At 34.7% G+C, this 13,512-nt stretch overlaps 4 protein-coding genes across 4 annotated transcripts; 1 reads left to right on the plus strand and 3 right to left on the minus strand.

Annotated features, from left to right (window-relative positions):
• Positions 1-1,518: 1,518 nt before the first annotated feature.
• LOC135801350 (cytochrome b5-like) lies at positions 1,519-4,612 on the minus strand. The gene is given in 4 exon segments (XM_065314805.1): positions 1,519-2,419; positions 3,145-3,225; positions 3,227-3,342; positions 4,283-4,612. Coding segments are annotated over 4 exon segments (387 nt in total). The 5' UTR covers positions 4,391-4,612; the 3' UTR covers positions 1,519-2,337.
• A 450-nt stretch (positions 4,613-5,062) lies between these two features.
• On the plus strand, positions 5,063-6,473 carry PpV (Protein phosphatase V). The gene is made up of 4 exons (XM_065314802.1): positions 5,063-5,389; positions 5,448-5,735; positions 5,793-6,060; positions 6,126-6,473. The coding sequence occupies exons 1-4, from the start codon at positions 5,225-5,227 to the stop codon at positions 6,314-6,316; spliced, it is 912 nt and encodes a 303-aa protein (XP_065170874.1). The 5' UTR covers positions 5,063-5,224; the 3' UTR covers positions 6,317-6,473.
• A 360-nt stretch (positions 6,474-6,833) lies between these two features.
• LOC135800751 (uncharacterized) lies at positions 6,834-11,138 on the minus strand. Its single transcript, XM_065314068.1, has 6 exons — positions 10,900-11,138; positions 10,600-10,837; positions 9,473-10,543; positions 8,449-8,645; positions 8,156-8,393; positions 6,834-8,093 (listed from the first exon to the last, which is right to left on the minus strand). Exons 1-6 carry the CDS (start codon positions 11,076-11,078, stop codon positions 7,014-7,016), a joined length of 3,003 nt encoding a protein of 1,000 aa, XP_065170140.1. The 5' UTR covers positions 11,079-11,138; the 3' UTR covers positions 6,834-7,013.
• Positions 11,139-11,342: 204 nt separating this feature from the next.
• Positions 11,343-13,418, minus strand: LOC135801345 (cytochrome P450 6j1-like). Its single transcript, XM_065314797.1, has 3 exons — positions 12,844-13,418; positions 12,550-12,787; positions 11,343-12,488 (listed from the first exon to the last, which is right to left on the minus strand). Exons 1-3 carry the CDS (start codon positions 13,017-13,019, stop codon positions 11,409-11,411), a joined length of 1,494 nt encoding a protein of 497 aa, XP_065170869.1. The 5' UTR covers positions 13,020-13,418; the 3' UTR covers positions 11,343-11,408.
• Between the last annotated feature and the right edge of the window lie 94 nt (positions 13,419-13,512).

Genomic DNA, 13,512 nt, shown 5'->3' on the forward strand with positions numbered 1-13,512 from the left:
GGTACAAGATAAAACGCTAGATAAATCTAAATTGGTTATTCTTATGCTAATTCACCTGTCTTCCACGTAATAAAGTACGAGCACGTCTTGAACGTAACAAACCAAAACCGTAATCAAACCGAACGCACCATGCTCATTCGTTCGATCCTTATTAAAATCTACATTAAATTATTAGTCAAAACAAAACACTCTTGCTCAGAGTCTCACATATCAAGTAATGTTAATGACGTCTTTATTATAAATTGCGAACTATCAAGGTGTACGCTAATACCGTCTTCTCTCGCGTTTGTATAAATTTTATAGCTGGGTTTGGGTCATGTGAATTGAAGATTTTCCTGTTGAATGGTGTAATAAAAGATGCTTTGTGCAAGGCGTTATCAAAGTTTTGTAATGAGTAAAATTTATGTGCGTCGCAAAGGCGTTGCAATTTACGCCCTTCGTCGAGTGTGCATTCGGCGACGATTGATGTGTTTTACGTGCGCATCGCATTTGCTTTCTCACTAATCAATCTTTCGCACTATGGGACTGCCATGGCGCATTAGGATAAGTACCAAGTACAAAGGTAAACGTAAAAGGATGGGTTATTACTCATTATTTGCAAGCCATTGTCGCGCCAACAGTGCCTTCAGTCGTAAACGTTGAGTCAAGTTTGAGTTTCATGCTTTTTGTGACGAAGATGTACTAAATTCTTTAGCCCAGACCTTGGTAAAGTGCATAAATATTATATATGTAAAAACTGCACAGTGTCTTATCTTGAGATTATAAAATAGCAATTTTAATGCAATAATTTAAAATTAGAAGCAAGGGATTATACTCCATCTGACGCCATCTGATGCGGGGAAACTAAAGGTAACACGGTTAAGCACGCTGTAAAGGTAAATTGAGTGAAACTGATTACAGTGGTTTGCTATTTAGCTTGTTTCTACTGATGCATTAAATCTACGCATGCGTATTGCAACGAACATAACCACAACTGATTGCTTACAACAAATTTTAACTTTAAAGTTTGAAGGTGTTTTGGCTGCAAACAACAAATAGCATATCTGGCACAACAGGGATGTAGAATGAAATAACAATCATATTTGGAAATTATCTAGATGATATATATAACAGTGAGCATGAAACCTAACCAATGTTTCGTGGACTATTTTAGAATAGAGCAGAGTGCTGTAAACAGTAACCATACTAATACTGCATTTGGAGGATATTTAACTAAATCTCTAAATAGTGAATCCAAAGAAAGGCAGAAATATCTCTATCTACAAATTATTCAACCTCTGTAGGTGAGATTAACAAAAACAATAAGTAAGATTTAAAAAAAACTTCTTGCCTAACTTTTGAATCAAAAAACTGATTCAAGGATCTGCACTTTTTAAATTACAAACATTTTTTTAACACAAAATGGAGAAATGATCCCACCGAAATTGATTTACAATAAACGTAGTTTTCGTCCGTAGATTTAAACAATTGACTAACACTTGCATTCTGTCAATTGCAATAAACGGATTAGGCTTAAAGTTTGGATCAAAACTATATATTTGTTATTATGTATACCAATTTAATATGTCCCTATTTTAATAACAATTAATAAGAAATGACGAACCTGCGCTAATTATAGTGATAAAATATTAATAAACATACAAATAATCTCAATCAAGTAGCATTACTTAAACATTAATTACTCGTACGAATTGCGGAATACATGATACTTCTCGATTCCATATGAATACTAACATACATCCGTCCAATATACGTTATTTAACCGATCATTTATTTTCTGTGTCTATTACATATTGAATGTTGCGTTTTGGTCTAGCTATCAGTTTATATTATACACGTTTCTGGTACTCTTATACCTTGTTCACCCTTTGAAACGCACTAAAATGTGTTCTATGTATGAACAAAGTGCGATAATGGTCCCACTAACACTCTTCGCGTTGATTTGGCGGCGATTATTGCTTATACAGGCATGGAAAATGTATTTTATGTGTGTGTGTGTTTGTATTTATTAATTCTTTAGTCATTAGGCAGTCGCGTAGAGTGCATAATGTACAACAATGCAAATGCAGCCAACGAATAAAAAACTACCGCAAGTTAAAAAATAAAATGTTTATACAAAACGGAACAGTGTTACAGAGTAGAGCACATCGACGAGGTACTACTACGATGCGAACGTTAAGCAGCGCAGCGCGCTCTCGGTAAATGCGTTATGAATTTTTTGTAGTTCGTTTTTGTTTGATTTGAAAGTGTGTTATCTCATGCGCTCCACGACGTCGTACGCTTGTATCCCAGTTAGCTTTATAATCTGTATTTTCTGTCCGATCGGAGAATGCACTTCTAATGCGCTTGGTAGTAACAACGGTAGATGATCGTCGCGATGACGCCCAGGGCAATTGGCATCAGCCACGACATCAATGAACTGAAAAAGAAGATGAACATTAACATTTTTATAAACACAATATAAACCATTAGGTTTTCAACATCAACATTCCTATATTTATTGCCTTTTTATGGCAAAATTCCATTGAATCATGAATAGAATTAAATTGGATTCAAATTTGACTGTAAAATCTAAGAAAATTTTGCTATCACTGAAATATTTACCGGACCACGAATTTAATAGTGGTGTGATTTATGAAAATATCATTATCATAACACATTTAGTTTTGTTGTAATTAACAAATAACTAATGCTAAATACCACGCTCCCACTTCATGAAAACGTCGATTAAAATTATATAAAAGTATTTTATAATATCTCATCATGAATGAGTGATAATAGATGGTGATATGCAGCTTGTGACACGCGACCTCTACGCAACACAAGGCAATTATTATTCCCGCAATCAGTAATCAATGTTTGTGAATTTCATAACGCGATCCGTGAACACAATTATTTCCATGCGTGTATTAAAATTGCATGTCATCCATTATCATCACAACGAAAGCCATATGTTCAAAAAACAGTTAAATACAAAAACTGCAAGTTGCAGCCATTAAAATGCAATTTTACGTGAAACTTGAATGTCTTGCCATATTATCAAATAGAAAGTTAGCCAACATAGAAGTAATTTACGTTGTTATCAATACAACGATAAAAACAAATGGGTCTAAACTTTATATCATAAATGTTTAGCCTAGTTACCTGTCTTTTTGTGTAGTTTGATCAGGAGAGGACCAGTTGTGAGTCTTCTGTTTGACAGGGATCTTTTCCGACTCGATGATCTCCGACCAGGTACTTTTGCATCATTTCCCGGGCGTCAGTTGAGTGACCAACATCTTCAAAAGCTTCACTGCACTCCTTACCGCCTTGTTCCAGCAAGACTTCTTCACCTCCCGGGTGCTAGAAACACAATAACACGTATACATTAAAAATCGATTTATTATGTCGCATGAGGTAATATTTATTCATTCCGTTGCTCATTCAGGAAATGTGTCGACCTTGGTGCCTGAACAAATTATTCGTATGAACTTGCCAAACCGCATACAAAGTGACAATCGGTTTGCACCTTACATATTGAAAAATATTACGGCATTTGCACATATTGGCTTTCATTAATTAAATCCAACCTGTTCAGTCAACTTATCTCCCCTTGAGTAATACACATATATCAACAAAATCAAATAAAGCTGACTCAACATATTTTTTTAATAAATACCAAGCTAGCTGTGTAGATTCTTTGCCTAGTCATGTTTAAATGTCGAAAATTTTATTCAAGGCTAATACACGTAAATTATTATAATGTGATTAATTAACGAATCATTATATTCTATATTAGCGCACTTGCAAGCATAATATTTGTTTCAAATGTGAGAACAACGAATGTTTTAGTATGGTACTAAACTAAACACAAGTGGACTTTGAAGTATCGTCGTAGGCAATTACGCTGTATTTTGTTAGTTGAGTACTGTCGCTCTCGACTTTATCGACATTATGAAGTATTTTCTATATCAAAAATATTTAAATAAAAAAGTGCGTTCGAGAGCATGATTTGCGTGTTTATTGCAGTCAAAATCCGATTTATGTAACTGCAATGATTCAGCGAAACAGGAATTACTTGACAATTAATTACTAACTAAAACATGTTGAGATGATGTAAATGATGAGATGTTAACTCATTGGTACATTGATATCCATCGATAATGTGTGTAAGTTGTAAACGTGGAACATTTCTAAACGCCTCATCAGTTTCTCCTCGTTAATTAAGTAGAAGCAGTTGATTGGCACGCATAGTTATGCTTGATGATGTGTAAAGTAATGTACTGATTATTGTACGACGTACCTCGTTCAGGAACTTTGTTACATCATAGATGTTATTGTGAATGACGAGCCAGCAACTGCTGTTGTCGTTGTGCTTCTTCACTTCCTCAAGACTGTAGGTCTGCACCATTTTGTCGTTGTTGTATTGTGTGTTCGCGACTGATTGCTAGGAATCAAAGTTGTGGTTGTTTGGCGGTCTATTCGCGACACGTTGCGTTCGTGTGCGTCTCTTAATAATCACTGAGAATTTGATTCCGGTCGGCTTCGGGTAGCGCGTCACGACGTGGATGACTGGGGGGCCGCAGGTTGTTTGTTCTAGAATCAGGCACGAGAGGCGGACAAAGCGCAAAGTACGCAAAGCAAGCTGTTGCTCTGCCCCCTCTACTCGCAAACATCATGTGACAATCAACTTAACAAACGTCTACAACCAAAACTCCCCAGATTGGTAACAGTGCCATCAACATTTTTATTATTGTTACAAAAATATTAACCGCTACGTACAATACAAATATTAATTTATTTGACAGTTAAAACAATTATTTACATGATTTCTATTTGAATTGTTACTGAGCCTCTTACTGAGCTTCCAGTTTTATAATATTTTAGTAACCTTTCAGTAATACATAATTTAAAGTTTGTTTTATGTGGTGGATTTTAATATTAAATTAATTCTAAACAGAATATTTGGTTTTTAACACATTGTGTTGTTAAATAATTAAGAAGAAATTAAGCAAATTGTGTTTAACTCACCAACAAATTATCAAGTCATGGATACTTTACAGTTGGTTAACCTGCATGTATTTTCAACTGACATTTGAGACTGGAAAAGGTGTCAAAATTAAAATCGTTCCGCAGGAAGCAATGCACGGTTTTTTCTTTGCTGGGTTTATTCAATTTAATTTGTTGTAATTTTGGAGGTTTGCAAGTTTTAATTTTGAAACGCCGGTACACTTCATTTGCAAACATGTCCGAGGTGGAAAATTGGATCGAAATTGCCAAACAGTGTAAATATCTGCCCGAAACGGACTTGAAGAAGTTGTGTGATATTGTTAGCGAAATTCTTTTGGAGGAGTCGAATGTGCAGCCTGTCTCAACTCCAGTGACGATATGTGGTGATATTCACGGACAGGTAGGCTTATCATACGAAAGAAAACGCTTGCAAAAACTAAGGTTATTGCGATTTTTAGTTTTATGATCTGGAAGAGCTGTTCAGATGTGGTGGCCAGGTGCCAGACACAAACTACATATTTCTAGGTGATTTTGTCGACCGAGGGTATTACAGTCTTGAGACATTCACCCGATTGCTAACTCTCAAAGCAAAATATCCAAATAAAATTACTCTACTCAGGGGCAACCATGAAAGTAGACAAATCACACAAGTATATGGCTTCTATGATGAGTGTCTTACAAAATATGGCAATGTGAATGCATGGAAATACTGCTGCAATGTTTTTGATTTGTTAACTGTGGCAGCTGTAACTATACAAAGCAATACATTTCTGAAAAATATATTATTATAAAATTTATTTCAGTTAGTAGATGAAAGAATATTGTGTGTACATGGTGGACTAAGTCCAGATATAAAAACAGTAGATCAAATCAGGTGTCTGGAGCGCAATCAGGAGATTCCACATAAAGGAGCATTCTGTGATCTGGTCTGGTCTGACCCAGAAGACATTGATGGTTGGTCAGCAAGCCCCAGAGGGGCTGGTTTTCTATTTGGTGCTAAAGTAACACATGATTTCATGTGGATTAATGGCTTGTCACTTATATGTAGGGCACATCAATTAGTACATGAAGGTTTGTGCAATAAAATTGTGTATGTATTTATTTTAATCTTTGTATTTAAATATGTTTGATTTTAGGTTATAAATACATGTTTGATGAGAAGTTGGTGACTGTATGGTCGGCGCCGAATTATTGCTATCGCTGCGGGAACGTGGCGAGCATATTAGAATTCCAGACGCCCGACAAGGTGGAGGCGAATTTGTTTCAGGCGGTGCCGGAAGCTGAACGCGTCATACCAAATCGGACTGTAACGCCGTACTTTTTATAATTCCGATCAATGTTCAACATACATCCTTTTATTGAATAGGTGACACTAATAGGTTTTTATTATATTCACACATGCAAAAAGAGAACTTAGATGCTCATGTTCATTATGTAAATGTAATTCCTGTTTTATTATATAAAAAAATTTGTAACTTGACAAATTTTCTATCAACAATCTCGATTTCTCCACGGGATTATCATTCATGCCTGTTGAAATATGTTAGTTAGCAAATTAGTTTAATTTTTTTGTTTTCTTTACTATTGATATTAAAGATAAAGTTATTACTTTTACCAAATGCGAGAAATACAAAAGCACAATGAGCGCAAAAATAATGTTAATGCATCTACGAAGGAAGATTTCGATAATCACAAAGGTGTAATTATCAATTGAAATGCAACAGTAGGTGAAAGATTAGTTTAAAATTTGGGACGATTACGCATTTGACGAACGACCGAATAAATTACCATTAATGGCCAATGACATACCATTGTTGAGGGAATCACAAAATATATTAGTGTAATACTTTTGGCAAATGAATTTTATTATCTTAAGCAGATTTAACAATTCAGTGCTCATCTGTATATAAGAATGAAATTCCATTAATCGAATTCAACAAAACAAATGAAGTCTGAATTAAAAGCCAATAACCATACACATAACAATATAAATCATTTTGATTTATCATATTTACAAACACAAATTACAATTTAGTAAATTCAACCCAGTGACCACCAGTGGGTAAATTAACAAAACTGGCAGGAAGAATATCCAAAGGTTCCTTGGTTTTTGAACTTGGCGAAATTTTATAGTTTTGAATAATTGTAATGAGTGTAATTTTTGTTTGCAAGACACCAAATCGCATGCCTAAACAAGCGCGTGGACCATCGCTAAAAGGCAGATAGGAATTCTTCACATGCTTGTCCTTATTTTCGCGATTCCATCTCTCCGCGTCAAACTTTTCCGGGTCTGGAAAGAACAGCTCATCCAAATGCAGCGCTAATAATGGAATAATAACAGGAGTTCCAACTGCTAGTTCAACCTGCGGTCCGGTATTATCCTCCCTCATTGGTTTCATAGTGTATGGTTTTGTAACACGTTTGGTCATGAACATTAGTGGAGGATGAAGTCTCAAACTCTCTTTGAGTACACAGTCCAAATATTCCATTTCCTGTATACTTTCGTATGTCAATTCGCCATTATGCTTGCTGAGCACGTTTTCTATTTCTTTGCGCAGTTTATCCTGAACGTCGGCATTTTTTGCAATGTCATACAATGCGTGGTCTGCTGTAATCGAGCTGGTTACGATACCATCCAAGAGAAATCCGCCAGCGTGTCCGAGAATATCAAAAAAACTGAACACTTTGTCATCGTTGACTTTTTCCCTGATGCGTTTCATCTCATCGAGAAGATCATTGCGTTGTACGTTGTTGTCTTTGCGGTATTGCATGGTTTGTTCAATTACACCTTTCAGATAATCGATTGTTTCTTGACGGAAGAACTTTACTTTGATAATGCGTGCTAACGATGGACATACAAATATCATGAAACCTTTGATGATGTTCATAGTGGTTGGGTTGATGGGTTCCTTGGCAAATTCAACAAATCGAGGTTTTTCTTGTGTGAAGCTACCACCCTCAAGACCAAATGCACAGCTTGCAACATTATCTGCTGTGATTTTGTTGTTTAATGGATCCAATTCAACTGGAACACCTTCAAATTTCTTCATATAGTTTAACAGAGTTGTGTTTGTCTCTTTTATAAGTGGCATCATTGCTTTTATCTGTAAAACATTAGAAAATAAGACATTAGAGAGAAATCTAATGGAAATTAAGATAATTATACCTTTCCAGATGAAAATGAAGGTGTAGATTGTGCACGGACATGCTTCCATCGCTGACCCTTAAGTATAAATGGATTTTTACCGAATATGGGATCCATTTCTTCATCAATATCGAAATCATTATCAGCGAACGATTGAAAGTCTTTGATGAGTATATCACCGATTATTTCCGGGTTTCGCACCACTATTGCCGGTTGCAAAGCGTTGTAATATCCGAAATAATTGTATCCTTTGAAAGCACTGTGAATTGGTGATGTTTATTAGTATATACAATATGTTAACGTTGTTTATTTACTTGTATTCATCTTGCAAAACTAATCCAGCGTTTTTCTTGAGTGTTAATTGTTTCCATAAGTTTCCAACAACATAATGGAATGGTGGTGTGTCTACGCCGCGCTTTTTCCAGTAGTTGTAGTTGTTTTTCAAGTATAAATAAATTAGGCCAATACTAAGCCCGATTAAAAAGAGCCACATTGTAACCCGGTTTAGAACCTACTGAGTTGTGCGGGATAAATGAAGGTTGCTTTGTCATGCAGCGGTATTTATTAACTAATAACAGCAGGTCAATTGAACGTTGTTTCATTTGATAAGGCTAAACATGTAATTGAAGTGTTATTGCGTTTGTTATATTTTTAAGTCTATCACTTGAACTCTGTAACGTTGCTTATTTGTAAAGATTAAGGAATCATAAAGAGTAAAACAAAAGTTAATATTAAAGAGGCACTCAGAATTTTCAAAAATCGATTTTTGAAAAAAACTGATAAGCTCTCGTTTATGTGTTAAAATGATATTTTTTCATTTCAATGATATTGTATGAACTGTGGGCGAAAACTTTTCATAAAATTAATATTTTCTTTTCAAATTTGGCTGAAATCAAGTTGAGACATGACATATTGATGCAGGTTTGTTACTTTATTAAATTAATATAGTAACTGATAAAAGAAATGATTTAAAATACTTGATTTTGAGAGTTTTTAACGCTTGCCCTTGTCCCTTTAAGAGTTTCGGGAACATTCAGTTTAATTTTCCTTGAAATTTGGTGTATGTTGGGTTGCACGCACGTTTAGAGTAAAGTTGTGTTTGTAACCGTCGTGTAGTTCTGTTTTTAATTCCTGTTTTAATAGACCGAAAACAACAAAATCATTAATGTAAGTACAGTTTTACGATAAACAATTTACTATTCCTTTATTTAGTATATAATTCCGCATGTATTTGTTTACTATTACGTTGTAAACAAGAACTTAAATATTTGTAGCAAATTTAAACTAACTTAACCTCAAAATGCACAAAACTCTTGCAATACAATCAAATAAAAATTACAACTTTGTAAATTCTAACCATTGGCCGCCAACAGTTTGATTAAAGAAATTGCCAGGATCAATTTCTAAAGGAATCTTAGTTTTACTACTAACTTTCAGTTTATAGTGACTGATCATTGTGATAATTGATATCTTTGTTTGTAAAACGGCAAATTTCATGCCCAGACATACACGCGGGCCATCACTAAATGGCAGATAAGTATTCTTAACAATTGTGTTGTTATTATCACGATTCCAGCGTTCAGGATTGAATCTTTTCGCATCGGGAAAATACTTATTATCCAGATGTAAAGCGCACACTGGAAGAATCACAGGAGTACCAAGTTCTAACTCAATTCTCGGCCCAGTATTATCTTCTCTCATTGGTCGCATTGTATATGGCTTTGTAACACGTCTAATCATAAACATTATTGGAGGATGCAGTCGTAAACCTTCCTTTAAAACACAGTCCAAGTAATTCATCTCTTGAACCTTCTCGTATGTCAATTCTTCGTTGTCAAGGACACGCAGAACTTCTTCTCGGAGTTTGTCTTGAACTTCTTGGTCGTCTGCGATGTGAAAAAGCGTATAACCAGCGGCTATAGCACTAGTAATCACACCATCTAAAAGAAATCCACCAGCGTGTCCGAGAATATCTAATGAATTGAACGCTTTATCGTCGTTGATCTTTTCGCGGAGACGTTTCATCTCATCAAGAAAATCATTCCGTTCGATGTTATTATCTATGCGGTATTTCATCGTCTGCTCAATGATATCATGCAGATATTTGATGGTTTTCTGCGTGTAAAAGCTAACTTTGAATATTCGGCCTAGTGATGGGCATATGAATAACAGTAAACTTTTGAGGCTGTTTGTCATGGTTGGTTCGACTGGTTCGTTGGCAATTTTCACAAATTCAGCATCTTCTTGTGTGAAACTGTTGCCATCTAGACCGAACGCACAACTTGCCACATTTTCGGCATTTATTCGTTTGTTCAAAGCGTCTACTTCAACTGGGATATTTTCATATTTTTTCATATAATCCAAAAACTTAGCGCTTGTTGCTTTGAGCAATGGCATCATCATTTTAACCTAAACACATTTATTTTTATTTAACTTAAACAATTATTAAATATCATCTATATTACTTTTCCGGCTGTAAATGACGGTGTTGCCTGTGTGCGTACTTGCTTCCATCGTTGTCCTTTCAATACAAAAGGGTTTTTACCCAAAATCGGATCGGCCACCTCATCTAGGTCGAAATCCGTATCGCCAAATGAAGCGAAATCTTTGATGAGGATTTCACCGATGATTTCTGGGTTTCGCACAACTACAGCTGGTTGCAAAGCATTGTAATACCCAAAATAATTGTAACCCTCAAAGGCTCTACGAGTTATTTTTACGAATTTTATGATCACAGGAGTTTATCTAACATTTAAGTGACTTACTTGTAATTTTCTTGTAAGAGTACCGCTGCATTTTTCTTCAGTGTGAGTTGCTCTAATAAGTTTCCTGCAACATAATGGAATTTTGGGGTGTCCAAACCACGTTTTTTCCAGTAACTATAATTATGCTTTAGGTAAGCAAAAATTAAGAGTATAATTGCTAAAATTAATATTAGCCACATTTTGCTACAGTTCAAATGTAAACTATAACGCAAATTAAAATAACTTGCGAATGAATATTATTATATTGCCGTTTGAACTTGTTATTGCGTGTTATATAATTTATCACGTCATTATCGTACATTTTTCATCACCCATGTTTTTGTAAGATAAGAGTTATAACCAGTTAAACTGACTTAAGAATACAATTCATTTATATCTTGTATTAATTTTATTATCTATAGATATATACACATTTACCGTAAATCGGCTTTGGTAAAAGTGAGTTTAAAATTACTAACGGAAAGTTTATTTAAATAAAAAATTTAAATAAATTTTACATAGTAAAATAATTACAATTTACTAAATTCTACCCAGTAACCACCAACAGCCGTATTAATAAAGCTCACTGGATGAATCTTCAAAGGTTCTTGAGTTTTTGCACTCAAAGTTAATTTATAATGATAGAGGATGGTAATCAATGTCATTTTTGTCTGCAAAAGAGCAAATCTCATTCCCAGACACACGCGTGGCCCTGCACCGAATGGCAAAAAAGAATTTTTAGGAATTTTACATTTATTCTCAGGCTTGAATCGATCCGGGTCAAACTTTTCTGGTTCCGGAAAGTATTTCTCATCCATATGTAGACCTAGAAGTGATATTTTGACAGGAGTTCCAACTTCTAATTCAACTCGTGGCCCTGTGTTATCATCTCTCATTGCTCCTAAAGTATAAGGTTTCGTAACTCGTTTGGTCATGAACATCAACGGTGGATGTTGTCGCATAGTTTCGTTCAATACACAATCTAAATATTCCATTTCTTGCATTTTTTCATATGTCAACTCTTCCATATTGTTGTTAAGAACTTGGTGAATTTCTTCTCTTAGTTTTTCTTGAATATCTGGATGTTTGGCGAGTTCATAAAGTGCGTAGCTCGCTGTGGTCGATGAGGTTACTACTCCGTCTAGGAGAAAAGCACCTGCATGTCCAAGAATGTCATAAAAACTGAATAATTTGTCATCGTTAATCTTGAGTCTGAGACGTTTCATTTCATCGAGGAAATCATTGCGTTCGATATTGTTTTCCACGCGGTATTTCATCGTTTGTTCCACTATACTATGTAAATATTCAACGGTTTCTTTTTTGTAAAAACTTAGTTTAATAACGCGACTTAATGATGGACACATTAATAGAATCAAGTTTTTAAGCCCGTTCATTGGTGTGGTTTGCATCGGCTCATTGGCGAATTCAACAAACTGCGCTTTTTCTTGTATAAAACTACCGCCATCTAAACCAAACGCGCAACTTGCGACATTTTCAGCGTTTATTCTTTTGTTCAGAATGTCTAATTCAATTGGAATGTTTTCACGTTCTTTTAAGTATTCAAGAAGTTTAATACATGTTTCTTTGACATGTGGCATCATTAGTTTTATCTTAAAACAAGTAAATAAAGTTTTCAAGTCAATTCAATGAAATTTTCAATGAATAATATACTTTTCCTGATGTGAAAGAAGGTGTGGATTGTGCACGCACATGTTTCCATCTTTGACCCTTTAAAATAAAGGGTGCTCTACCAAATATTGGGTCGGTTTGTTCATCAATGTCGAAATCATTATCTGCGAATGATGCAAAATCTTTGACGAGAATATCGTTGATTACGTCTGGATTTCTAATAACAATAACGGGTTGCATTGCATTGTACAATCCAAAATAATTATAACCTTCAAAGGCTCTAAAATTGCATTAAAAATATTGATATTGTATTACTGATTAGTAAATTGTACGCACTTGTAATATTCTTGCAAAATCACTCCTCCATTTTTCTTAAACAAAACTTGTTCTAATAAGTTTCCAACAAAGTAATAATACTTGGGTGTGTCTACTCCTTGATTCTTCCAGTAGTTATAATTATGCTTTAAGTATAACCATATTATCGTAATAATTGCAATTAACGCGAACCACATTTTGCCACAGTTGGAATAGCACTGGATTTAATAACAACTTCAACTTGTATTACGTTTGCATAATACAGGGATGTTGTTTGTTGTTCATTTATAACTTCAGTTTAGTACGCATTTGCAGAGACACATTTCTAATTTTATGTGCAGCAATATAGTTATTTGTTATTGTCGGAAATATTTCATGAATGTTTCTTGCCATGTAAACTAATGAAACATTTCTAAAATTACTCATTTTTTTCGGGTAATAGTATAAACATGCAATAAATGACATTTTCTTTGATTTACAAGTTTTAAAAAATGAATAAACAAATATTATTTGTCTACTTCCATCTTTAAAGCGCTAGTTTTTCCATGGTTTATAGACACAAAAAGAGGTACTTATACACGAACGCTTATGACCATTGTAGTAACAAAGTCTTCAAATACAAAAACAATGTTAAACACTCGAATCTCGTGACAATACGTCCCGTGCAGCCACTTGATACTTGATACATTT

The sequence above is a fragment of the Atheta coriaria genome, unplaced genomic scaffold (assembly GCF_025399875.1).
Source record: "Atheta coriaria isolate IRGN ID8LTWV9N9 unplaced genomic scaffold, Caltech_Dcor_3.1 hic_scaffold_10_pilon, whole genome shotgun sequence".
Taxonomy (NCBI): domain Eukaryota; kingdom Metazoa; phylum Arthropoda; class Insecta; order Coleoptera; family Staphylinidae; genus Dalotia; species Dalotia coriaria.

Coding starts and splice junctions, on each gene's coding strand:
- PpV (XM_065314802.1), top strand. CDS start 5,225: ATGTCCGAGGTGGAAAATTGGATCGAAATTGCCAAACAGTGTAAATAT. Junction 5,736..5,792: donor ATTTGTTAACTGTGGCAGCT/GTAACTATACAA, acceptor AATTTATTTCAG/TTAGTAGATGAAAGAATATT. Junction 6,061..6,125: donor ACATCAATTAGTACATGAAG/GTTTGTGCAATA, acceptor GTTTGATTTTAG/GTTATAAATACATGTTTGAT.
- LOC135801345 (XM_065314797.1), bottom strand. CDS start 13,019: ATGTGGTTCGCGTTAATTGCAATTATTACGATAATATGGTTATACTTA. Junction 12,788..12,843: donor ATTTTGCAAGAATATTACAA/GTGCGTACAATT, acceptor ATGCAATTTTAG/AGCCTTTGAAGGTTATAATT. Junction 12,489..12,549: donor CTTCTTTCACATCAGGAAAA/GTATATTATTCA, acceptor ACTTGTTTTAAG/ATAAAACTAATGATGCCACA.
- LOC135800751 (XM_065314068.1), bottom strand. CDS start 11,078: ATGTGGCTAATATTAATTTTAGCAATTATACTCTTAATTTTTGCTTAC. Junction 10,544..10,599: donor CGTCATTTACAGCCGGAAAA/GTAATATAGATG, acceptor AAATGTGTTTAG/GTTAAAATGATGATGCCATT. Junction 8,646..9,472: donor GGTTAGAATTTACAAAGTTG/TAATTTTTATTT, acceptor ACAACTCAGTAG/GTTCTAAACCGGGTTACAAT.